The sequence below is a fragment of the Pteropus vampyrus genome, unplaced genomic scaffold (assembly GCF_000151845.1).
Source record: "Pteropus vampyrus isolate Shadow unplaced genomic scaffold, Pvam_2.0 Scaffold12, whole genome shotgun sequence".
NCBI classification, from domain to species: Eukaryota; Metazoa; Chordata; class Mammalia; order Chiroptera; family Pteropodidae; genus Pteropus; species Pteropus vampyrus.
Window position 1 is genome coordinate 15,896,216 of NW_011888793.1, and position 25,824 is coordinate 15,922,039.

At 34.4% G+C, this 25,824-nt stretch overlaps 1 protein-coding gene across 1 annotated transcript; it reads left to right on the plus strand.

Moving 5' to 3' along the window:
* The first annotated feature begins 18,278 nt into the window (after positions 1 to 18,278).
* LOC105306044 (putative elongation factor 1-alpha-like 3) lies at positions 18,279 to 18,885 on the plus strand. The gene has a single exon (XM_023524186.1). The coding sequence runs from the start codon at positions 18,415 to 18,417 to the stop codon at positions 18,862 to 18,864; it is 450 nt and encodes a 149-aa protein (XP_023379954.1). The 5' UTR covers positions 18,279 to 18,414; the 3' UTR covers positions 18,865 to 18,885.
* Positions 18,886 to 25,824: the final 6,939 nt, after the last annotated feature.

Below are 25,824 nucleotides of genomic sequence, written 5' to 3' on the forward strand. Positions count from 1 at the left end.
ACTGGACCAGTAGACAGTGGGAGCAGCCTAAGACAAACTATGGAGGTTTAAAACATCCTGGTATTTCCAAGCAAGAAAAAGTACCTGAGTATGGCCAAAGGATAGTTCAAGTCAGGACAAGGTAAAAGGCAAGACTACAGAGGTTAGCAGAGGCCAGGTCATAAAGGTTCTATAATTTATGCCAAGGGGTTTGATTTTTATCCTGGAACAGAAGGATATTCATTTATATTTTGAAATATATTTATTTATGAAAATTAGTTTATTATTTGTGGAAATGTCAGAACATTATTTATTAATTTGTGAACGCACAAAAACATACTGTCTATGAGTTTAAGAAATAGCATGCTCTATAAGTGTGCTTGTTTTGTTGGTATGCCTCCTCTTTAGTCTCTGGAAACTCTGAAGAACTAACTGCTTAGATTAGCACTTCAGTTTACTGAAATCTAAGCAACTCATCCTGGATAATGGCTTATCCAGACATATTATCGGTCAAGGATTATTTTCTAGTCAGCAGCTTCAGTTGCTCTGACTTTATTTAGAATAATTTTGGTGCTTCATTGAAATAATTCATCTAAGTGCTATGTGCACGGTTAACCTTTTGTGACTATCAAGATTACTAAGAGTCTTTAATTGTAAGAACGCTGAGTGAAAGAGAGGTTAACGTGTTTGCCAAATTCACACAGCTATGTCACACAAAGGCCAAATATGAAATCTACACCTTTTTTTTCAAATAGCGGTTCTTTGCAGAACACTTTTGACTGGCCAACTAGTGACCATGTTGAAAAGAAACCAGAATTAAGTGGTAAAGTCCTTAATGCTTTCTTGCAATTATTTCCATAGAAAAAATTTAAGGTTTGGCAAATGCTGACATTTTGAAAATCCATAGTTGCTATTCATTATTATATGTGTAGCAGAAAATATGTATAATATTCAAAAAAGACAACAGAAGAAGAGAAGAGTTTCACAATACAGGTCTGTACTTAATATATTATGTATACATTTATTACCGTATTGTACTTCTAGATTAAAAGAAGACATTTGAAGAATGTGAGTAGATCCACCTAAGGTAAATTTGGGAAAACAGTATGTTACAGTGAAAAGACTGTGAACTCTAAAAGCAATATAACAGGGTATTAAATGAGGCTTATAGTATTGCCTCTGAATTTCAGCTAAAGCCCCAAGACTGAGAAAAATAGATGATAGACACTTCCTACATCCTAAAGAAACGTGTTAGATACACTTATATGGGACTAATGTAAGGCAGCAAAATCAGTACAACAACTGACCCCAACTTCCTAACTATGTAGAAGAAAACAATTTCATCAGAGGTTAATCAAGGTAAAGTCGAAGTATGCTACCTGCCACCCTCCCACCTCCCTGACCTCAAGATAAGTGAGAAGGAATAAGAGAATTGGCATAAATAGTAGAGATGTCTAAAAGGAAAAACTGAGAATCTCACTCCCCAGCTAGCTATTGGGAGAACCTGACATATTTCCAGGACCTATGCAAACATGGAGACTTGTCCTTGCCTCTCACCTAGAAAGTGGTAAAAGTGAGAGGATGGATAAACTGATCTGAATAACAAGGTAAATAGAGAGGGCAGCAATGGGAAGCAGACAGCACTTATATTGTTCTGTGAAGCAAGGAAGTTTGAATTTCCTCATGTCAAATGGATTCTTCAGAAGGTAGGACTCAAAACATATTGGTGACCCCAAGCAAAACAGCATCCCATAGGAAGAAGCTGGAAATGTGCCTCCCTGTGGAGGAATTGAAGTTTTAAGAAGTCCATTGAAAAGTGAATCCCCTGTGTCAGCCAGCATTTGTAAACTTGTCATAAAAGAGGACACAGATAGATGAATTACTAGAGCTCTAATGCAAGAGAGACATTACTTTCTCCTTCTACCTCCATCCCTCTCCAGGTCCCCTTTCCCTCAATACCGATTCTGAAGCAGCCAAGTACAGAATAAGTGGAGAGAATGAATGAAAGGCCTACAGCAGTTTTATCACTTTCAATCTCTAATATTCCTCTCAGGCCTTAGCTGAGGTAAAGGAAAAGCTTCAAATTAGATGGATGTTTGAAGATTTGTTTTAAGAAGAATTAAGCTTGATAATATCTGAAAATCAAAAATTTCCTTAAGCTGAAAGTGACTTAAAAACTGTGCAATCTCTTGATCAAGTGACGGAAGACACAAAGGATCTTTTTGGAATGCAAGCATGGAAGAAACAAAATGTTGTGTCCTGTTCTTATTATTACTTATCAGAATATTGCTTATTCAATAAAGTGGTTATACACACGGAAGTCTGAATATCAATACTATCCCTTCAGTTGTTTGAACCCAGCTTTATGAAAATGGGTTAATAAGACCTATGTCATAGGTTGTTGGAAGGAATAACTGAGGTAATCCAGGTATAACTTGTAGCACATCATTCATTATAGCATTCTGTTTCTTCCTCCTCTTATACCATATTTTAAAAAAAGAATTAGGACAACTTATAAGTAGGTTGCTTAATTAGAAATTAAAAATCAAAATAATTAAAAGAAATGAGTGGCCTATAAGCCAACAAATAAGCAGTTTCATATATATGATTAGGCCTAAAATTTGAATTTATTAACAATCAAAACAAAAGAGTTATAAAATTATTAACTAATTAAAGGAAACTCTCCAGTTCTTTGAGATAGAAAAACACTTTGGGGGTGTTAAACTCTAAAAATAATTTTATTATATAAAATACTATCCAAGAAAATCTCCTTTTATTTAGAGCTTCCAAAATTTATAGTCCAATTACATTGCAAAGATTTGTTATTTTTGTCTGTAATTTGAAATTCACGAAGATGTTTTAGCCAGGTTCGTAAAAGCTATTTAAGCCACAAAATAGCTAATCTTTATAGCATTATCAATATTCCCTGAGTTCTATTTCCTGGTGAAACAGAGAACTTGAATATATCCTCTGAGTGTGTGTGTGTGTGTGTGTGTGTGTGTGTGTGTGTGTGTGCGCGCGCGCACGCGCGCGCGCGCACGCGCTCATACCTACACAGAAAACAGAGGACACTTTTTTAAAAAAATCTATTTTCTTTTAATCCATCAAATTTATTTTCAGTATCTTTTCTTTCCCACAGCATTGCCCACCCAGGTCAGGTCCACAACAACAAGAGCGTTTTATCTCTCCAAATTATTTACTTTCCTTTCTCCAATCAAAAACGCACATTGCCAAGGGCCAGGTGAGTTTACAAGGAAAATAACTGGATTAAATGAGTCCATACTGACCTGTAAATGCCTAAAAGCCATTTATTATTTCCAGAAATGTGGCACTATTACCAGAGTATTCTTTTTTTGAGCTCAAATATTTTAATTGTAGGAATTTCAGGGAGCATAAAAATAAAATAAAAAACAACTACCAAAACCTAATCAACATGGTCTATCCCTTAAAGCTTCAAGTCTTTGTACAGCACCCATGCAGCAACTTCCTGTGCTGGGAGGATGGAGCAACAGAGATAGCACTCAATTTGTGCATGAGCTTTATATGAAATGAGCCTTTCTCATTTAAAGATTGACTTACTTTATTACAAAATCTCATTCAATATATACCTCATCTATATTGTATTTTTAATTAAACTGGATAATTTTCAACATTTGTAAATGTTTCTAAATTGTTAATAATCAAGGCAAATGAGAAAGAAAAGTCTACAATAGAATAGCCCTACTGGAAAAAAAAAAAATCCACTTGTTTTGTCAAATAGGAATGAGCTATGGGTTGTCCAAAACAGAAGCCAAATAGCCTCTTAAACTGGTGCGGCCCACACAGCAAAGACAATACCCTTTTCAAAGAAGTTTGTGTTCTTTGTCTTTTCCAAGATTTTCAGTGTTTTGGAAATAACAATCAGGCTGTTCATTTATGTGTGATGAATGACTTTCTGAGCATCTCAGCTCTAAATTTAGAGAACTTTGGAAGTGGCAAATTGTCCCTGTAGCCAATGATGCTAAACAGGCTCCAGGGAGCAGAACAGCAGAAGAAGCAATGAAACATTTGTCAGCCACTCTTCATAACTTACCGTTTTCCCTGTGAATTAAGGTGTTTTGTTTAAGAAATGTTGATGTTTATTTGGTTGGGGCAAAGCATGTGAAAGTGGTTTTCAAAAAGAAAGAATGTCCTTAAATTTTTCTAATCTCTCCTCATTTTTTAAAGGCTGCCTGGTATAATGGCCCACAAGACAGAAATCTGAATTTCAATACTATGTTAGTAAACACTCGTTGCGATGCTACTTAATCAATGAAGCTCTCCTTTTTCTTCACTTTTAAAACATGAAGAGTTACTCTATACTCCATATAGTTCCCTCATATAACCCTGGCTATCTCCTTAAGCTGACTGTTTGTGCCACATGCTACTGCTGCCCCACAAAACCCAGTTCTGACTCAGGCAATTTTTTCAGACTTTGCTTTCAACATTGCAGTTTATACCTCCCAATGAGTCAGGAAAGAAGTCCTGAACCATTTTGCTGTAATATCTTAATTTGTCTGTCTACTACTCATCTCATTTTGTCACTTTGAGATGTGATAATACAATACTTTATGGCTGATTTAGAAATCCTGATGCTTGTTATTATTCGTTATTGTTTTCTAGTTCTCCCTACTCACAAGTTCCATACCTTTTAATCATAGCAAAAAAAAAAATTACCACATGACATTTTCTGTTATTTAGTACAAGCTACCTGGAAGCAATAGGCCAAGAGATTCCTGCTCCATCTAGTAAAGGAGAGGGGCATCTTTGAGTTCTAAAAAAAAAAAAAAACTGTAATGACCCTTTGATCTTAATTTAAGCAATTCCATTATCTTCTACATCCTCTGAATTCAGTATCTAGGGTTCAGTTTTTTTTTTCTTTAATAGCTAGAGCCTGTAAATCTACTTTGTAATAAATATATTGAGTATTCTTTCATAACCATTCTAAAATTATCTTTCCACTTTTATTACCCAGAATGTCCACTTTTTCTTCTTAGATAGTTCAACTTTCCATTGTCCGATTCATTTAGATTTTGGATTCATCAGCACACTAGTGGGATCTGTGGCCCTGGTAATGGATGAGATCACTCAGCATGACCGCAGGTTGAGAAGAAGGCTAAGGAGAGCAAACCAATATTTTAGGCCAGGCATACATAGAGGAGACATCAAAGAAAGAGATCAAAAAACATTCACAGTGGAAAGAAAAAGTTTAGTATGGAAAAAAAATAGAGTGTTACCCAGGAAGCCAAGATAGAAGAGATATTTCATGTGGGAAGTGGGAGCAGGGTACATACAGGGAACAGAGTTCATGTTAAAAGATGATTTAAAGATATCTGACAATATAAAGATAATTAATAATGACAGTTGCCAAGTGACTGAACATGAATGGTAGATAAGTAAAGTTTCACCATGTTTACAGGTGAATGAAAGAAGAGTTAAAATGAAATAGGCAGAAGGAAAATGGTTCAAAGGAAATCATTTTTTGAACTGAGATTATTTAAAAATGTTTGTGGAAATAGCTAGCAGTGAGAAAAAGATAGAAGATATAGGAAAGAGAGTAAGTGAGGTAAACATGCTAAAAGCGGAGAGACAGATGAAATCTGGAATCTTACAACAATTTAAGTAAAAGTGAATCCCCGCAATAGAAACTTTTTTTCCCAATTAACTTTTCAGAGTTTTGCAGCTATTGTTTTTTTTTTCCCCACACTAGTTACTTAGTGACCGCTTCTATATTTGAAGTTCTGTTTCACCTAGTATTTACTTAAGTAATAGCAATGCAGTGCCTTTTATCATTCTAGTGTATCAATATGTCATAATGTTTACTATTATTCATCAATAAAAATTTTTGAAGAGTATGTTTTAAATGTAAACATTTAGGTTTTATATAAGTACTCCTGATTAAGCTGGTATGTTTATTTTTTACTCTTCAGATTCCTAGGTGATAAATAAGAAAATAATTTCCTTAATTTATAATGTACTTTAAAAAGCACAATTAGAAGAAATGCATTCCTCTGGAAACTAAAATACACCACAACAGAGATTTGATGGAGGGAAGGACATTAAAAAATTTGTTTCTCAGATAAAGTATCTGCCAAAGCTTTGAAAGGGGCATTGCTAAAGCTCTCTTATATTAAATAACACCCTACCAACAAACACTATGAGGTTAATGTTCAGTTTTACTGGAGTTTATCTGTTACCTGACAAAATAATTGGATCTAAGATAATCGTTAAAATCACAGGCTACTAAGTTGCACACTGAAGAGAAGAATATAGGTCTTGGTCTTTTAATACGAGGAAAAGGAGCTTCAGTTAACTTACCAATCACTTCCTTGGATATAGCTTCCTATTTTGGATTAAATACTAGAAGTAATAAAAGTGTTGCAAATTAAGCAGCAGCTCTGTTTACAGAAACTCTACTTGAATGAATATTAAAGCATAATGTAATTTAAATGTGACATCTGATGGAAACAGATCAGAGTATCATCACAAGCATCTTTCTTCGTAGTCTCATTTCAAAACAATTCCAGGTCAGCTCCCATGGGAAGCTCCATGATGAATTAAAAGGTAAGAACTCACATAGCCTAAAGCAGGGAGTCTGTAGTGTTTCTTCCCCACTTGGAAAAAATTAGTTTCAATCCTCAGTGTGAAGGAATATAGATTGGTTTTCTATTTAGACCTAAGGTTGTGTAAACTATCCTCCTCCCCTTCCCCACAGTGCTCCTAGATCTTCTTGAGGAAGAAAGCACTGCAGGGCACCAATTGACCACTTTCAGTGGGATCTCGCAGCTTTGTTCTACAACTCCAGTAAATTAGAAAGACAAGCTAACCTTAAAAAGAAAGTTCAGAATAGATGAAAATACCCTCCTTTCAACCCATAAACAACCTATTATAAATAAATCTGGAACCATTCAGGCTTTTAGATGAAGCTGTGTGAACAACTGGAGATAGGCAGAAGTTTATGGCCACAATACAATCATATTAAAAGGAGGAATTAACGTCAATAGCTAGAGTCTTATTCCTAAAATACAGGTTGTAAAACCCAAAATTAAACTTAGAAATATGTATTTTTAACAAGTAAATTTCTTAATTGTGAGTAAAAAGTAAGCATAAAATTGATAAAATTTGAAGTCATGTTTAAATATTTTAATTTTTGTCAGTTTCTGCTACCTGATTTCAATAATTCAAATAAATCAAAGCTTTTAGAAGCAAGTGATGATTTTAGGTTTTCTACAAGTACAGATTATAATATCTATAAAGATTATGTTGTACATGTACCACAAGAAATTAAACAAATTTCCTATTAATTCATCTATAATGAAATGTCTCTTGAATCTCATTTTCAAGAGAAGCTGGCCTTCTCCTTAACAAATAATTTTTTTAATATATGCTAACATATACAAGAAGTCTTATAACTTGCTTTATTCTTTGATGGCTAGGATCCTCAGAAGAAATATGCAGTCCATCTATAGGTGCATGTAAAATAGCCAAGATATGGAGGCAAACTGGATGTCCATCAAAGAGGATAAATGGATAAAGAAGAGGTGGTACATATACAATGAAATATTACTCGAGATAAAAAAGAATGAAATCTTGCCATCGGCAACAACATGGATGGATGTAGAAGGTGCTGAGTGGAGTGAGTCAGACAAAGATAAATGTCATGTAGTTTCATTTATATGTGGAATCTAAAGAACAGCATAATGATCAAATAAAACAAAAATAAGCTCATAGATACAGAGAACATTTTGATGGTTGCCAGATTGGGGGTTGGAGGCAGAGGGTAGATGAGCGAAGTGGAGAGGGTATTAAGAGGTACAAATTGGTAGTTACAAAATAGTCATGGGGATGTAGAGTGCAGAATATAGCCTAGGGAATATAATCAGTAGTATTGTAATAACTATGTATGGTGTCAGATGGGTATTGGATTTATTGGGGTGATCACTTCACAGGTCATATGAATATCTAATCAGTGTGCTGTGTCACCTGAAACTAATATAATATTGTATGTCAACTGTAATTGAAAAATTTTTTTAAATATTTTTAAAAAGAAGAGTATGTTTTTTTTCTTTACTAATTTTACCATGGACTTTATCATATTTATTCTTTCACCTCAAATACTTCATCTATTTACTTTTTAAATTTTATAACAGTATAGTCTTATGGATATTTATTTTACACTTTGAGTTATAACTCATACTAGTTTACTTATTTTGATGCTCAGATTTTCCCAGTTTTGGCCACTAAGAACTCTCTCAATTGGCTCCTTTGTCCTATTGACACACACTCATTATTGTATTTTTTTCCTTTTTAAATACTTTTTTACTTTCTGGCACTAGTAGATTCTCCAGGATCATCTTGTGTATTTTCTGCTCCAGTACTAGAATCACACATTTCTCCAAGGAGCTCTAATTCATTTTAATAAGAAATGGTATTAGAAACCAAGATCTGGGCATTAAGTGTATCATTGCTTCCAGATTCTCTCAGCTAACAGAACAAAGAAATATGTGTATGTATACTAATCCATACACGCACGCACGCGCGCACACACACACACACACACACACACAGAGCTGTAAATATTCTTATTTGCAACCATCTGCATCTCTACTAACTAAAGACGAGTTTATACTGATGTCTCTAATCCATTACCCCATGGATCATTCTAGACTCCTTCACTTGTTTATTCATATATTCTCAGTCCAACAGTTAGACATCTGGCTCTCACTATCCACCACCATTTACTTAATCATTCAATTCCAGTATACACATATAGAAGTTTCAGAATTATTAACCCATCCCCTCATTAGAAAAAAAAATTGTCAGTTAGAGTATGAACAGTGCTTATGTGCAGTTCCTTTTGCTGTTAGTTTTACAGATGTCACTCATTTCCAAAAGTACTGAGGTCAGCACGTTTCCCTTCCGCCCCATTCAGTGAGGTTATTTCATACATTCATAATATGGATAATTTCTCTTGTCAGTGTGTACAATCCTTCCTGGGAAATACTAACCCCCTAAATTTTTTAAAAATTATATTTGTGTACATTAAGCTTCACCTTTTATGCTGTAAAGTTCTATGAGTTTTGCCAATGCATGGTGTCATGTATCATACCAAAGAGTTTTACCGCCCTACATGTATCCTCGATGATTCACCTATTCCCCTCCACCACCAAAGTCCTGAAAACCACTGTCACTATAGTTTTGCCTTTTCCAAACTGTCATATAGTTGGACTCATACAGCATGTAGCTTTTTCAGATGGGCTGCTTTAACTTAGCGAAATACAATTCAGATTCATACCCAAGTCTTTTTTGTGCTTTGATAGTTTCTTCCCTTTTGTTTATTGTTGAATAATATTCCATTATATGGATGTACTACACACATTTTATTCATCCATCTATTGAAGGACATCTTATTTTTTCCAGTTTTTGGTGATTATGAATAAAGCTACTATAATAAAGCTAATATAATATCCACAGGATTTATGAATCTACACTCAATCTAGAACGATTCATTAAAATCACCATGCAAGTGTTGCTGCCAGTTTATGGCTCCAGCGACTCTCTGGATTTACTTGTCTACAGATTTCTGGGTGGCAATTTCTCCTGTGACCTCAGTTATCTGATGGGTTCAAAAGTTGTTGATTTTCCACTTGTTTAGCTTTTTCTTATTGTAAGGATAAAACTGCAGACTTCTAAGCTTTTTACATGTTGGAACTGAAATCAGTAGTGCTATTGATTTTTTTATCTTTTTATCAAATCTATCCACATTATAAGTTTTAATAAATAAAGAAAAGTACATACAGGCAGAAAATAAATATTAACCTATAATTCTATCACTTAGAGCCACAGTTTCTTCCTCAAGACTTATTTGTATTCAACTTTTTAATCTTATTTTCTTATTTCCCATGTTTTAAAAAATTACCCACAAATATTGATGTATCTTACATAAGTCTGCCAAGTTCTGCTTCATATTTTGCAGAATGTGGAGCTAAGTATGCATTGTCCTTTTCTTTTTTTAAACTTTGCAACTAGTAAAAATGTCTCTAGACATTGTCATAAAAAATTAAAGATTTTTACCAAGTTCTACTCAATCAGTTACTATATTTTCTAGACATGTTCACTTATTTTGTAAAATTTGCTAATAGTCTCAGCACATGCACACATATGTTCAGGAAGCCTCTCAGCTTCAAACACTTGAGACATATAATTGTATAAAATAGTGAAACATAAACATACAGATGAGTGAAAAATGAATGACAGTTGGTGTCTCTATAAAAATTTATTTACATGAAAACTAAGTGAATGCTTTTGGAAGAACTAAATAAAGATCATCAAATAAGGAGTGATCTATGAAATAAAAAAATTTGATGAAAAATTTCTAAAAATCTAGAAAAAGTTTGCAAGAATTATTTTACTGTAAAAACTATAAAAAGTAAATAATAAATATTTTATATCATTTATATTATGTCTTTATATAATGTTTTTATTATGGCTTTATATTGTCTATGTTAGAAATTTGACTTGGAATCCCAATCATTTGAACAAACTCCATAATAACAGCTAACACTTAACTTCACACTCACACATATTAAACACAGTTCTAAATGTTTTATATATATTGTACTTTTAATTCTTACAACAATTCCATAACGTAAGTTCCATGTGTACCCCCTTTTTTGTAGAAACAGATATAGAGGCCATAAGAAACTGACCCCAAGATACAAAATTTAAGGACGTTAAAGATGTAGTTGTACATCTATACATCCCATGTTTGTATAGATCAATTATCAAGTTATGAAGAAAAGTGTGGCAGTTTAATAAAAAGTTAAACATAAGTTTAGAATACAACCCAGTAATTCTACTTTTAAGATCCTACCTAAGGGAAATGAAATCATATGTCCACACAAACACTTACATGTGAATGTTCATAGCAAAATTATTCATAATTGGCAAAATGTTGACACAACTTAAATGTCTATGAGTGAATGGATAAACAAAATGTGGTTCATCCATACAATAAAATATAATTCAGTAAAAAAGTAATGAAATACTGATACATGCTATAACATTAATGAAACGCAAAAATATTATGCAAAGTAAAAGAAGCCAAAAAAAAACAAAATATAACATTGTATGATTTCATACATGTGAAATGTCCAGAAAAGACAAATCTAAGGATACAGAAAGTCAATTAGTATTTTCCTAGAGTTAGAAATAAGAATGGGAATTAATTCTAAATGAACATAAGGCATCTTACTGGGATGATAGAAATGTTCTAAAACTGAATTGTGGTAATGGTTATATAATTCTGAAAATACATAAAACTCATTGTGAATTTTAAGTGGAGAAATTTTATGATATGTAAATTATATCTCAATAAAATTTTTAAAACTTATAGACAAGACTTGGATAGCAAAGATGGTTGCACAACATTTGAATGTACTAAATGTCACTGAATTGTACACTCTTAAATGTTTAGGTTATGGAAATTTCACATAAATAAAAATGAAATAACTAAAAAGTTATGGACACAGTCAGAATTTATAGTTTTTGGTATATATTTTTAAGTTTGCTTAATTATGTACTTATTTATTTATTTATTTATTTTTATATATGCAATTCATACTCATTATATAAAAAGCTGGAAAGAAAAAAAAAAACTTTTGAATTGCCCATTATTCCATCACCTAGCAATAACCTCAGTTAATCTGAGAGCATATATCCTGCCAATCTTTTTTCTGTGTATTTTCATAAAAATGTAATTACATTACTTATGTAGTTTTGTAATATGCTTTCGCAGCTTAATATACATAAATGTTATACTATGACAATAAGATGACAGGGTTTTGATGTTTGAAAACCAAATACCCACCTCACTTAAATGTAAAACTTACTTTGTGAGATATAAAATGACCAACACACCAAGTACAGACAAACTTGCAAGATATTTGATCCGGTCCAAAACATCCACGGAGACATTCAGTCTATGCCAAAAAGTCTTTGATAATTGGTCTTGTCCCAGATGTCTATGCTCAGGATTGTCCATGGGTTCAGATAGTCTATAACGTTTATTTACATTTTGGGTTTACAGGATTAATACATGAAAAATGCTATCACGTTTTATTGGTCCAATAATTGCATTGTGATTGCCAATAATTACTCTTCTAACTCAGTAGCCCAGCTGAAAATGGAACATAGAATTAGGCTGATGGATCAGTGTGGACCACGGTCTCTGTGGATGTATTGACAATACCAATCAATAACGACCTTTTGGCATGGACAAAATGTCTCTATGGCTGTTTTGCACAGGACTGAACATCTGCTAATCCACACTCAACCACCGCTCTCTGTATGCCACATGCTATGGACTGAATTGTGTCCCCCCAAATTCACACACTGAAGCCGTAACCCCAATGTGACTATATTTGAAGGCCTATAATTAAGGTTAAATGAGGTCTTAAGGTTGGGTCCCTAACCCCATAAGATTAGTATCCTTATAAGATGAGACACCAGAGAGCTTGCTCTCTGTCTGCCATGTAGGAACACAGCGAGAAAAGTGGCCATCTGCAAGCCAGGAAGAAAATCTTCACCAGAAATCAAATTGCACAACACCTTAAGCTTACAATTCCCAGCCTTCAGAACTGTGAGAAAATAAATTCTATTATTGAAGCCACCCAGTCTGTGATACTTTGTTATGGCCGCTAGAGCTAATTAATATACCTTACCTTTCAGGCACTCCTAACTCCTGAACTAATCAAGAAACTATACAATAACCTCTCTTGAGTATGAACTATTATATTTCACGCATTGTATTGGGTACTTTAAATGTGTTATTTCATTTTATTCTTAGAATCCCATGAAGTTATTCTACAAATGAGGAAATCAGGGTTCAAAAAGGAAAAGTCAAAGTCACACAGCTAGTAAATGCCAAAGTTTGACCTTGAACCCAGGCTACATACGTCTCCTACAATTCACTGCCAATAGAACAGGAGACTGCTAGAGCTCAGAGACTGTGCTAGGAATTAATAGTGTAGACTATTTCCAACACAAATTTTTACCTAGATTATTGATTACCTGCTAACTACCATTTATGAAAGACCATAAATGCCAGGACATAGACAATTTTATTTTATCCTGTTGTCCAGAAGTCAGCTAACTTTTTTTTTTCTGTAAAGGGGAAGACAGTGTATATTCTAGGCTTTGTGGGTTATATGGTGTCTCTGACAACTACTCAACTCAGCTGCTGTAGCAGAAAAGCAGCCATAGGCAATAAGAAAGTGAATAAGTATGTCTGTGTTAAAGTTAATTTCATTTATAAAAACAGATAGTAGGTTGTATTAGGTCCTCATGCCATAGTTTGTATTAGGTTCTCCTGCCATCAATAATAATAAGTGATTGAAAGTGCTTGAGAAGGATTTAGTCAAAGATGTCTTTTTTTGAGGATGAATTTGTTAGTAATGTATATGATGATTTGGAGGAGGAAGGAAACACAGGCAGAGAAAGCTTAAGAAGACTAAGACTCAATAGACTTGGTAGAAGGCATGAAAAGAAAGGAGAAATGTATATAAAATATAAATATGTCAGATTTTTAGATCACATGTTGATCCCCTTTACAATTTAGAACTTTCCCTTTTGAAAATGCACAAGAATAGGTTATGTGTTAGTTTAAATCAATAAGTGATTTTTTTCTTTATATTTTTCTTTCTTGGTAAAAAAACAAATTCAATAACCAAAGAGCTTAAAGATCTTTAAAAGCAAATCTCCCCCTTTGATATGTGTGTGTGTTTTATAGCCCAAGAAACCACAAGAACGAAGTAATCAAAAAAAAAAAAAATCCATAAGTGTCTTTATTTGTAATCACATTACTTAGTAAATCAACCAAAAAATGAGGATGTGAAAATAAGGATGATGTTGAGGAGTTTGTGCCTCACAAATTGCCATAGCTCTAACACAAAGTATTGTTGATGAGTTAGAATAAAACCATTCAGTTACAGAATCTTCTTTAGGAGGAGATAAGAAGTAGGCCACTCGGTCCTTTACTTCTCTCCATTAAATCCTCTTTAGAAAATGTTGGCGTGAAAATTTCCTTGTGAAGCAATGAGTGGGCAGAGTTGACTAAACCGTTTAGCAGATGGAGAGGAGAAAACCAGGGAGATTTTAATTTACTTGGTCAAGATCATTCAATTAAACATCGCTTTATCTAGGAAAAAGACAAAACACTATGAATTTCTAACTACATGATCTTACAGCCACAAACTGGAAAGTGAACAATCCAGTTAATGAGCCAATTTTTGTCTATGTGATGACAAAACATTGGTTTGACTCATATTACTTTTAAATTAGCCAGCTGTTTAGGTAACATCACGCAGAACAACTGGCATACCAGAGCGATTAAGTCTTCCAATTTAATTTTATTGCCTTATAACTGTTAGCAAAAAAGCATTCACTCATTCGTTCATGCATTGTTTACTGGTTAAACACTTATTGAGCACCAATTGTTTCTTAGAGCAGGGACTGTGCTTAATAATAAAAGAAATACAGAGATGAGTGATACATAACCTCTACCTAGGAAGATTTTACAATCAAATGGGGAATATAACAATGAAACAAATATTGATAAATAAATGGCAGAATGTAACTAGTGATATAGGTTGACTTAAAGTCAGGTGCTTACAACCTACAGGGCTTCTCTCTTTGAGAAAAGATCTTTTGATACTATTCTGATAAGGTGGATTCAGGTCCTAGTACTGCTACTAAACAACTCTTTGCTATTCGCTTAGTCACAACTTTTCTGAGCCTCAGTATCCTTATCTAGGAAAGAATAAGTTGCATTAAATGTTTGTTAATGTTTTTTCTACCAATACTATCTTAAGTTTAAATATTTTAAATTGAGGAAGGAGATGAATTAGAGTAATTTCAAAGAATAAATGAACCTATGATGAAAAAGGTGGACAACTAGATATTCTTGAAGACACAACAATAGATCTTAATTGATGCAGATGAGTAAGGAACACTCTCTGAGTAAGAAACAGCATGAGCCAGCTATACATGTAAAAATAATAAAAATAAAAATAAACCATAAACAATACCTACATTTGTGGGGTCAATGTCTGAAAAAAATCTGCTCAGAAAACTGGATGGAGGGGGAAGACTGAAAACAAATAGAACTGTTGATAACCAGTATTTGGTGAGGAAAAAAAGGAATTCTTTGGGTCATCCTCTCTTCTGCATAGACAGCCAAATGGGGAGAGGGAAAGTATCAAAGTGGGAAAAGCTATCTAGTTCAGTAGCTGACATCTAGCAGGTCATTCATGCATACTGAGAAGCCACAATAGCACTAGTAGCAGAAAGAAGTATCCTTGCTCCCACAGCACAAGGAGATGGAAAGAGGTGCAGGGATTTCCCAAGACTCAGTTTCCATACATAATGTGTTACAGATGGCTGGGATCACCTTATGGAAATGTCTAGGACTATAGCTGATTAGGTCAAAGTCAACCAAATGAGTGAACATCATTAAGAGGGACCTGAAGTTTAATTCACAACAACACCAGGAATGAGGAAAAAGATCTTTAGTTCAATATTTGTGTTGGAAAGACCGTTATAAAGGGAAACAAACAACCTCTCTTTTTTGAGTTAAAATTAGCAAGTTAATCTCATTTAGAGCAGCAAAAAAAACAGAAGCTTTCTAACCTGAGTTTTGAAACCTTTGAAAGCTTAAGAGTATGTTAGACACTTGAAGAATTGACCTCTTTCTCTGATTTCTCGCTAATGATTTTTATCACAGAGGGGGCAAAAACAACACATTTAGAAGTTTAAAGGACCAAGTATAAAACTAAAGAACTATTAGCAGTGGCCCAGCCTGGGTTTGGTGGTGGGCTGTAGGTATGGATCTATATCCTGAGAATAGATCTAAGGCATAAAGTCTTCTATAAATGGGAGATGCCAGATGTTCTTCCCTCTCCCTCAAATACAACCCAATTCCTCTTCTTTCTCTCACCCTTCCCCACAAGAAGAAAGAAACAAGTCCTAGAAAGTCACTCTGAACCTTTCTTTTTGCTAGAGACAAAGGGAAACTTCAGGGAAGTCAGTATCAATGAATACACCAGGGAATCTATCCTGTCACATTTAGGAAATAGCAATGACAAAAGGCAGTTCAAAAAGTTACCAGATCAGTATTGGAAGAACCCTATGGAACAGAGGAAGAGCAGGGAAGAACCCTTCTAAGAATAGACTCAACTAATATTTGCTGCCTCTACCCTCAGGAACTGTAGTATATCCAGAAATTAGGAGGAAGAACAACCATGTCATATAAATCTGGATAAATATGATCCTCGAGTGCTTCTAGAATTAACATCTGATCCAGCCAAGATTGGGTTTGGGTATCATGAGCAAGTCCTGCGAGGTGCATTATCATGATATTGAAATCCTTTGAAGAGACTGTGGAATAATAAGCAGCTGTGTGATATGTTCTGCTTCAACGGGCTTGGTAGTGATGGCTCTGTTGAGGGTTAACTCTCTCTATAACTTGTAGAGCACCATGGCTAGCTCTAAGCACTAGGAGATATTTAACCAAACCAAATATGTCTAATACACAATATATTAAAGGCACGTGGAATCGGGTAAATAAAATGTTCTCGTATTCCCTTCTCTTTGATGTTGTCCTAGAAACACCCATGAACCAAGCCTCATCTTATTGCACTTTATGGTTTCGTTAGCATCTGAGCATAAGGTGAGGTTGAGGTGAAAACTGAAGTCAATCCCTACAAGCCTAGCTGTGGAATGTGCCTAAGGGGAGCAGCACACCATCATGTTCAATGACTCATGGGCATTTCCAGAACAATATAGGAGGATTGCTTTGTGAGAGATTAATGACCTAAGGGATCATTTGAAAGAACTGTTAGTTAATAGGATCATTACTGAATCATAGTCCATATGCCTCCCCAATTGTGATAGTGATAAAAAAGTCTGAAAAAAAATTGAGAGTGTGTGAATTATCATACTGTTAATTGTTGAATTAGAGTAATCAATAGACTTCTTATAGAGAACACCTAGAGTTCACCTTGTTAGATTTGCAAAATGGGTATTACCAGATAGCAGTTATAGTTGATGAGGATAAAAAAAAGAGAGCTTTTATCTGAAGACCAAGGTTTTAACCATTTGAAACGATGCTTTAGGATCTCTCAGGAGGCCCTGTTGTCAACCCACAATAGAAAAGTTGTTTGTGACAGGAACTAGCTTTAGGCATATTCTTCCTTGATCAGAAACATCTACAATTTCTTAAGAGTACTATGTGAATTACTTCTCACCTGTGTGTTAGCAAAGGTCACTGCTACTCAAAAAGTAGTTGCTTTTTATGGCCCGCCATATATCCTCAATGCTCACCTCTAAGCAGAAGGCTGCTTGCTATGAATAAACGCAACTCCTTATTTGCCACTTTTTTTTTTTTTTCTGGCTTGGTAACACAATATGCCAGCTATCAGGGCATAACGAAGTGATATTTCATTTCCCTTGAAGCAGGACTCAACCAATGAAGTATATTCCTCTCTCTCTTGAGATAATTCTAAAATATAATATGCACATATCCCTGGAATTTTGTAATGGAACTAAGCTCAGTTTCTCACAGTTGTGTAATTTACTCTCTATTGCCTTCCTTCTCTTTCTTGCTTCCCTTCCCTACTACCTTACTGTGTTTTCTAGGACCACCTCCCTGCTGACTCTCAAATCTCTCAGTGTTTGCTTCTGGGGGAATCCAAACAAAGACAGTGAAAACAAGCCTGATTATAAATCGATCTTGAATATTTTTTGCTCTTGATTGTGCCTAAAGATTAGGAACACGAACATATGTACACACTTTTAATTTAAACACAAAGTTTCTCTTTTTTCTACTCTTTGTCCACAATAAGAAGAAAAGGCAGAAGTCTATACTATCAGTACACAACCCATATCTCACCTATCAGTTGGTCATCCGAGCATCTGAGAAAATAGATACTTATCTGAGGAATAAGAGTTTAAGTGTGCAGCTTGTAGGTCCTTTAAAAACTAGCAGCTCACTTTTCTGTGATGGGTTTCCCACCAAAAAACAAGTGTCATGAAAACCACTGCTAAATCTAAGCCAAATTAGGAAAGTAAATGACTCATATCAACATCGTTGTCATTGGACACGTAGATTCTAACAAGTCTACCACTATTGGTCAACTGATTTACAAATGTGATAGAATCAAAAAAAGAATAATTTAAAAATTTGAGAAGGAGGCTGCTGAAACTGAACAGGGCTTCTTCAAGTATGCCTGGGTCTTGAATAAATTGAAAGCTGAACGTGAGTATGGTATCACCAATGATATCGCCCTGTAGAAATTTGAGACTAGCAAGTATTATGTGACCATCATTGATGCCCCAGGACACAAAGACTTTATCAAAAACATGATTACAGGCACATCTCAGGCTGACTGTGCTGTTCTGATTGTTGCTGCTGGTGTTGGTGAGTTTGAAGCAGGTATCTCCAAGAATGGGCAGACCCATGAGCATTCCCTCTGGCTGGCACACAATGCGAAACAACTAATTGTTGGTATTAACAAAATGAATTCCACTGAGCCATCCTACCACCAGAAGAGATACAAGGAAATTGTTAAGGAAGTCAGCATCTACATTAGGAAAATTGTCTACAACTCTGACACAGTAGCATTTGTGCCAATTTCTGGTTGGAATGGTGACAACATGCTAGAGCCAAGTGCTAACATGCCTTGGTTCAAGGGATGGAAAGTCACCTGTAAATATAGCAATGCCAGTGGAACCATACTGCTTGAAGCTCTGGATTATGTCCTGCCAGAAACTTGTCCAATTCAGCCCACAGGGACGGTACCAGTACCATAATTTTGTAGACATCTTGGAGGAGCAGACTTTATATGGGGTTACCTGGGTATACATATGATTTTACCAGTTGCCGCCAGGTGTAACAAGCTTCAGGTATAACAATGCCCTCCAGCCAAAGATCCAAGAACACATTTAATTGAGCAAGTGGGTTTATTACTGGTTGCTTAAAGAGAAAACAAGCATTATGGGAAATCCTCAGGTGTCTCAGTAAGAGAGTGTCAAAAAGGATTTATAAAAATATCTGGATTTTGATTGAGTGATTTTGGAGAGGGTTCAAGGAAGTAGAGCTTTGCTGTGAATTTAGTGCTTCCAGAAAGCAGGGATAATTCTATAATTGGGTGTCTCAATAAATATATAGGGTGGGCAGACTAAAGTGAAGCTAAAACTATAATTGAACAAACCACAGAGTGAGAGTGAAACAGAAAATATAAATCTGCTTTTTCCTTTATGGGTCTCAGATCCCCTGTGCCGTATTTTATAACCCTTAACTTGAATCTACAGATTAAAAACACATACTCCTTGTACAATATGGTCTTTAAACAAATCAAACTATTTCCTTCAATGCTCAACATAAGAAATAGTGGTATGTTCTACAGTAAAAAAAAAAAAAAAAAAAAACAACTTGGTTTTGTTGGACTTATTTAAACATGGTATCATTCAGTCATTTGTGGGGGAAAAAAATTCTAACTGTGCAGCTATGCCCCACACAGTATTTTCCTCTTGCCTAAAGATACATGGTGAAGAAGACAGATAATATCTCTACTCTAACAGCATGTGTAAATAGTGGGGAGGGTCACACAATAAAAAATAAATATGATAAAAATTCAAATAATGAAAGTGGTATGAATAAAATAATATGTAATGAGAACAATGGAAAAGGGGGCTGCTTTAGTTTAGTCAGGAAAGAGTCTTCTGAGGACATGATATTAGAGCTGAGACCTGAATGATGTAAAGGAGCCAGTGATGTACATACAGATCTGAGGGAAGATTATTCAGGACAGAAAGGACATTCAGCAGAGAGCCCCTAAGTTTGGAACAAGATAGGTGTTTTCTAGTAATAGAAAGAAGTCCAGTATGGCAGAACTGTAATGAATCAGGAAGGGTACAAAATGGCCTAGAGAGTAGAGAGATGATGCCTATAATTTTGTTTGCAGTTACTGAACCTGTGAAGTTCAAGATGCCTAAAAAGCAGTTAGCAATTGGATATTTGAGTTTAGGATTTAGGGAAGAGTTCAGAACTGGGCATATAAATTTGGGAACTATTAACTATACTGTATGGTCTGCTGTTTAATCTTGACTTCTACTTAGGATAGGTCTTCAGTACATAAGCTCTAGAAACCAAGAATAGTAACTGTTGGGTAGAGAAAGGTAATATAATGAGGAAATATGGCTAATGATAGAAGCAGATATCCTTGGAATGGGGTGAAAAATTTAAGGTCTTGGATGTATTTGTTTGTTTGTTTGTTTAGGTAGGGTTGGGAGAGGGTGACAAAAATCCTGAAGAACAACATCCTTGAGTTAAATCTGCTTACCAATCTCCAGATAGGGTAGAGAGTGGCTAAAACTAGGAGATGAAAAACACATTTCTCGGATGGCAGCAGAAATGGGAAGAAAAATAGTGAAAGGGAGAGGACTGAGGTAGTACAAGGAAGGGAACTAAGATACACCCCTGGCACTAACGTAGGAATTAACTAAACACTGAACAGACTTTAAAGGAGGAAATATTGTTTCAAGACTGAGACAGATAGCCTTAAAGTGATAGTAGAGATCATAGGGGTCTTCAAACTTGTAGATTTGTTTCTGTTATCTCATTTATATGTTTCATCTTTTCTCTTTCTGGTATTTCTGTTAGTTGAGTCTTGGTCTTCTGAATTTTGGCATGTTTTCTTCTAATTTTCTTATAATATTTTTTATACTGTTTTTCTTATAATATTTTTCTTCAAAAAACTTTAAAAATACATATAAATCATGTATGTGACTTCTTAAAGTTTCAAGTATAAACAAGAAACTTTAAACAAATAGTTATATTTAGGAATATAGTGATGCACGGTTCTGTACATTTTACCATCTGAATGATTACTTTTTTTTTTCCAAATAAATTTTTTAAAAGTCAATTAAAGAGACTAGAATGTGAGTATGGTAAAGAATGGAGAGAAAGCCTGTATTATTTGGTCAAAAAGTTCCTCTTTTAGGATATAAGGAAATAATCAGAAATACAGGTAGAGTTTTACACAAAGATACTCATTATGACACTATTCATTCAACACACTTATAATTTTTTTTTTTTTTTTTTTTGCCTAAGTTTCTAGTGCTATTTTAAGCTGCATTGCATAAGAGAAAAAGTCTTTGCCCTCATGGATATTACATTCTTGTCTTATTTAAATTAAGTAAAATTGTGGAAACAGCCTTAATCTCCTATAACATAGGAATCGTTAGATAAATTACATCCATGTGATGAAATACTAAGTAGCTATTAAAAATAAAGTTAATCTACATATGTTAACTTAAAAAGCACACCAAGACATATTATGAGGATCTATCTATATTGCTCTCTAGTGCCTAGCATATAGTTTCTAAAATGACAATATCTGGCATACGAGTGAATATTTTTAAATATTAATATTTATTCTGTTATCTTTGGATGTCAGGATATAGTGATATTTATTTTCTTAGTTATATATTTGCAAAATATTTATCACTACAATTTATTGTTAATAATCAATATGTGTTACTAAATGTTAACAGTATCACTTAATAATGTTATTAACATTTTAACTATTAACAACAAATACTTTCTAGTTATAAATGAAAAGTCTAATATTAACCAGAAAAAGCACTGTTATCCACAATGAATTAGAGAGAACTTCACTGAAGCATTCATACCATTTTTTTCTGGGTCTTCTTTTTTTGTTTATTAACCAGGAATCTTTACTTAGAGATGAATAATTTGTGTGTTTCAATGTTTGTCCATCTTCTACCAGTTAAAAACTCTTGTCCTATCTCAAGAAGAAAATCTGAAAATAATATCCTTTAGGTTAAAAACATAGAAAAGGAAAATAAAAATTTCTGCCATCTAACATAAAATTAACTACACAATTTTTAAAAGTTATATTCTTAAAATTATGAGAAAACACAGTGATTTAAATATATAAAGTAGATGAGATCCCTAAACCAATAATCTTAATTTTAATAACTACTAACACGAATTAAGATTTTAACATATTCTAGGATTTGTGCTTCTATGTTATATACATTGTTATCTAATAAATCCTTTGAGAAATCTATTATGCAGGAACAACAACGTTCCCCTATTCTACAGATCAAAAAAGGCCTAGTGGTTTTTAATATCTATAGGTAGTTGTTCATAGAACTGAGATTCAAATCAAGGTCTGTCTTGCTCCAGAGCCAGTGGTTGTAATTCCTCTGATTTTTTGCACATGTGAGGTAATTCAGAGCCTAAAGTTTTGAGAATGTCAATCATGGATCATTAAAAAGTAAGGTAAGATTTTTCCAGAGGACAAAGGGCATAAGCCTCCCCTTCTGCCTTTCTTTCGTTTTCTTTTTTAAAATCTCAGGGATGTTCTTTAAGTACCTAGACTGACTGAGACTATTGCATGTGTCAAGACTCTATATGGACAATGTTGGATTTACAACTCCAATTGTCTCGGTTTATAGAAGACTGTCACTGCACACCCTAACCAGGATACAAACTTCACGACCTCTGCCCACGTGAGTAATTTCAGTACCTAGAAGATTCATTATCTCTGGGTCCATGAATATGCAGTTAGTAACCAGCTCAAGAAAAGGGATGAAACAGACTGATGAAGTATAAGACCCAGGAAACAAGCAATCACTTCAAGCAGGAAGTCAAGAATCAGACACAGCCCTAAGGAAATCACACAATGTTTATTTTTATTTATTTATTCTCTAAGTTGTTGCATAAAAGAACTGATGGTACATAATATACATGTATATCCACATACATACATATTCATGCACATGTGCTTAGTACACACATATACACCCACAGACAAGGTGACAGAGTAAACATCATTTTAATCTATAAAATTCACAACCATTATTAAAAATATTGTTCAACATAGGTGAGGACATAGAGAAAGTACATCAGGAGCATTTTCTTACAGACAAGTAGAATCTAAGATACGCTTTGCTGTGAGTGATGGAAAATTACAAGCCATTCTCTACTTTGTTACTTTGTTCAAAAACTTGGGAGTTCCCAGGTAAAATCTGAAACTGGCCCTTGTACACAGAGGGCAAGGAAAGACCTAACAAAGAGGCAAGGCACTACAGATTGGTAGGTGGCAGGTTTAATTAGTGCAGAGAACTTTCTTCTGAAGACTGTCTTGGGTGATCAAAAGATAGTAGATTTCCAAATTGGCCCGCCAGTATCTTAAAAGTTTATATAGAGGCCTTAACAGGGTCAGTCACATATATTGTCCAGATTGTCTCAAGATCATATTGATTTCTCATGGCTGCATCTTTGAAAACGACTGTGACTGTGGGATGGTGGACAAATATATCTTTCATGGACAGCAAAAAGGTGAGGAGCCTCAAATTGCCTGGGTCCAGCTGGCAGCCCAACCAGCCATCACATTCTTTCGATGACCTACTCCATCAGTTTTTTAACCTTTATAAAGCCCCATTTTCTCATCTATTAGAGGGAGGTAAGTATAATAACCTTAAAATTGTATCATGTACATTGTGAGAGACTAACTCTCAAATTTTAGTTAATATGAGAATCTTCTAGCAAGTCCGTTCAACTGACAAAGTCTTAGATAACATGCAGAAGTTTGCATTCGGAGAAACACTAGCACAAATGTAAGCGTCACTCTCTTATAATAAACCATAGTACAATGAATACATGTAATTGGTCTACTTGGACTAATGTTGCCTTTATTCTGTTACTCAAATAGGTTGGAGCTATTAAAATGACACTTTTTTTTCTTTGCCATTTTATAATTCAGAATTTTGTGAATTTAGATAGACCTTAACAAATATATTACTTAGTGAAGTTTTACTATTGATCCAAATTTTATTAACTCTCTATTACCTTAAGAATTTAGTAATTACAGCTTTGAATGGTTTGAACTATTCCTTGTAGTTTATGTAACTAATACATTCATAGTTCAGAAGGTAACATTCATTCTCAACTCTTAAATGTTCCACAATGAAAATAAATTTATCATTTTTTTGTTTTATAAATACATGATCACTGTAAAATAGTTGCATGGTATATAAAATAATAAAGAAGAAATTAAATTGTGTAAAATCCCACCAGCCTGAATGAAGTAGACTACTATTTAGTGACCATGTGTTCATGCATTTCCTTATGAACATAAACCTATACACATATGAATATGTAGTTATCTATATATATTTATGTAGAACTTTATATAAAAGAAATCATATCATATATACTGTTTTATTTTGAACTTTTAATAAAGTTATCTTTTGTGGGATTTTTTGATTATCTCTCTTTCTCCTCTTGTCCCACACTCTATGGCTATACATCCCCAATATTACATTTCCCTCCCCTACTCTGTAACTAATTCATAATATAATATTTATTCTTCTCATGTAAGCATGTATATAAATTTACCACTGTTTATTTTACAGAAACATAATCATCTTGTCTACAACTCTTTTGCATCTTTCTCTTCACAATTGGTACTGATCTCATTCATTCCTTTAAATACCAACCCAACACTTATTAGTTATGGCTTTGGGGCAATCATTCTGTCCCTGAGTTCTCAACTATAAAATTGGATAATTATAGTACCCAATTTATTGAGTTGTTATTAGGATAATAAATTAATATACAAAGAGTACTTAGAGCAGTACATTACTCAAAGTAAGCTTCATAGAAGCATTAGATATTATTATTCATAGTAGTTGCAAAACATTATTTCATGATATAGATATCCCAAAATATATTTATTCAGAAAACCTTTAGTGAGAGAGAGAGAAAAAATGGTGTAGATTATAGAGGCTTTGTTCATCTCTCTGGTGACCAAATCAAAGTTGGGACAGACATAAGGAGCAGCAGCAAGGGAAAATCACCTGGGATCTAGAAGAACAAGCCATACAACTAGTAAGAACTCCTAGAAAGCACCCTGCATTGGCAGAAGGTAGGACAGGGTGAGGACGCTGTGTTGCCCAGTCTCCAGTGGCTGAGTGAGACAGAGGCTGCGGCAGCAGCAGACGCCTCTTAAAGGGGCCGCATCCACGAGTGGATTTGAGATTGCTTGCTGAATCTTAATAGGTGGCCCCAGAGGGGCAGAGCCTTGGGCTAAATTTGGCCTGTAGCTGAATCCCTCTCAGGACTGTGCCACTGGACATCTACTTCACAAATTCACACTAATAAGACTGGGAGACTTAAGAGTTTTGCTTCATACATAGAAATAGACACAGAAAGGCAGCCAAAAGGGGAAGACAAAGAAGCAGAAACCATATGAGAGAAGAGAACAGAGATCTAGTTATAATGGAGTCAAGTAATCTAACAGATGCAGAGTTCAAAACACTGGTTATAAAGATGCTCAATGAACTTTTGGGAAGTGTAGAGAACTCCAACAAAGAGATAAAAAACGTAAAAATGGAAATGGAAATTATGAAAGGGAACCAGTCTGAAATGGAGAACACATTATCTGAGATGAGAAGTATATTTAATGGAATAAACAAAGGAATAAACAAAGCGAATAAAGAAAAGGATCAAATGCCCTATCTAAAGGACAGGAAATCCAAGGACACGCGATCAGAACAGCAAGAGATAAGAGGCCAGGACTATAAAAATAATTTAAGGAGAATATGGGACACTAGTAAGGCTCCAAATATCTGCCTCATCAGTGTAACAGAAGAAAATCAAGATGTTGAACAGCTGTTTGAAGAAATAATGATGGGAAACTTCCCTAACCTGTTGAAGGAAATGGACATAAAACTCCA

Coding starts and splice junctions, on each gene's coding strand:
- LOC105306044 (XM_023524186.1), top strand. CDS start 18,415: ATGATTACAGGCACATCTCAGGCTGACTGTGCTGTTCTGATTGTTGCT.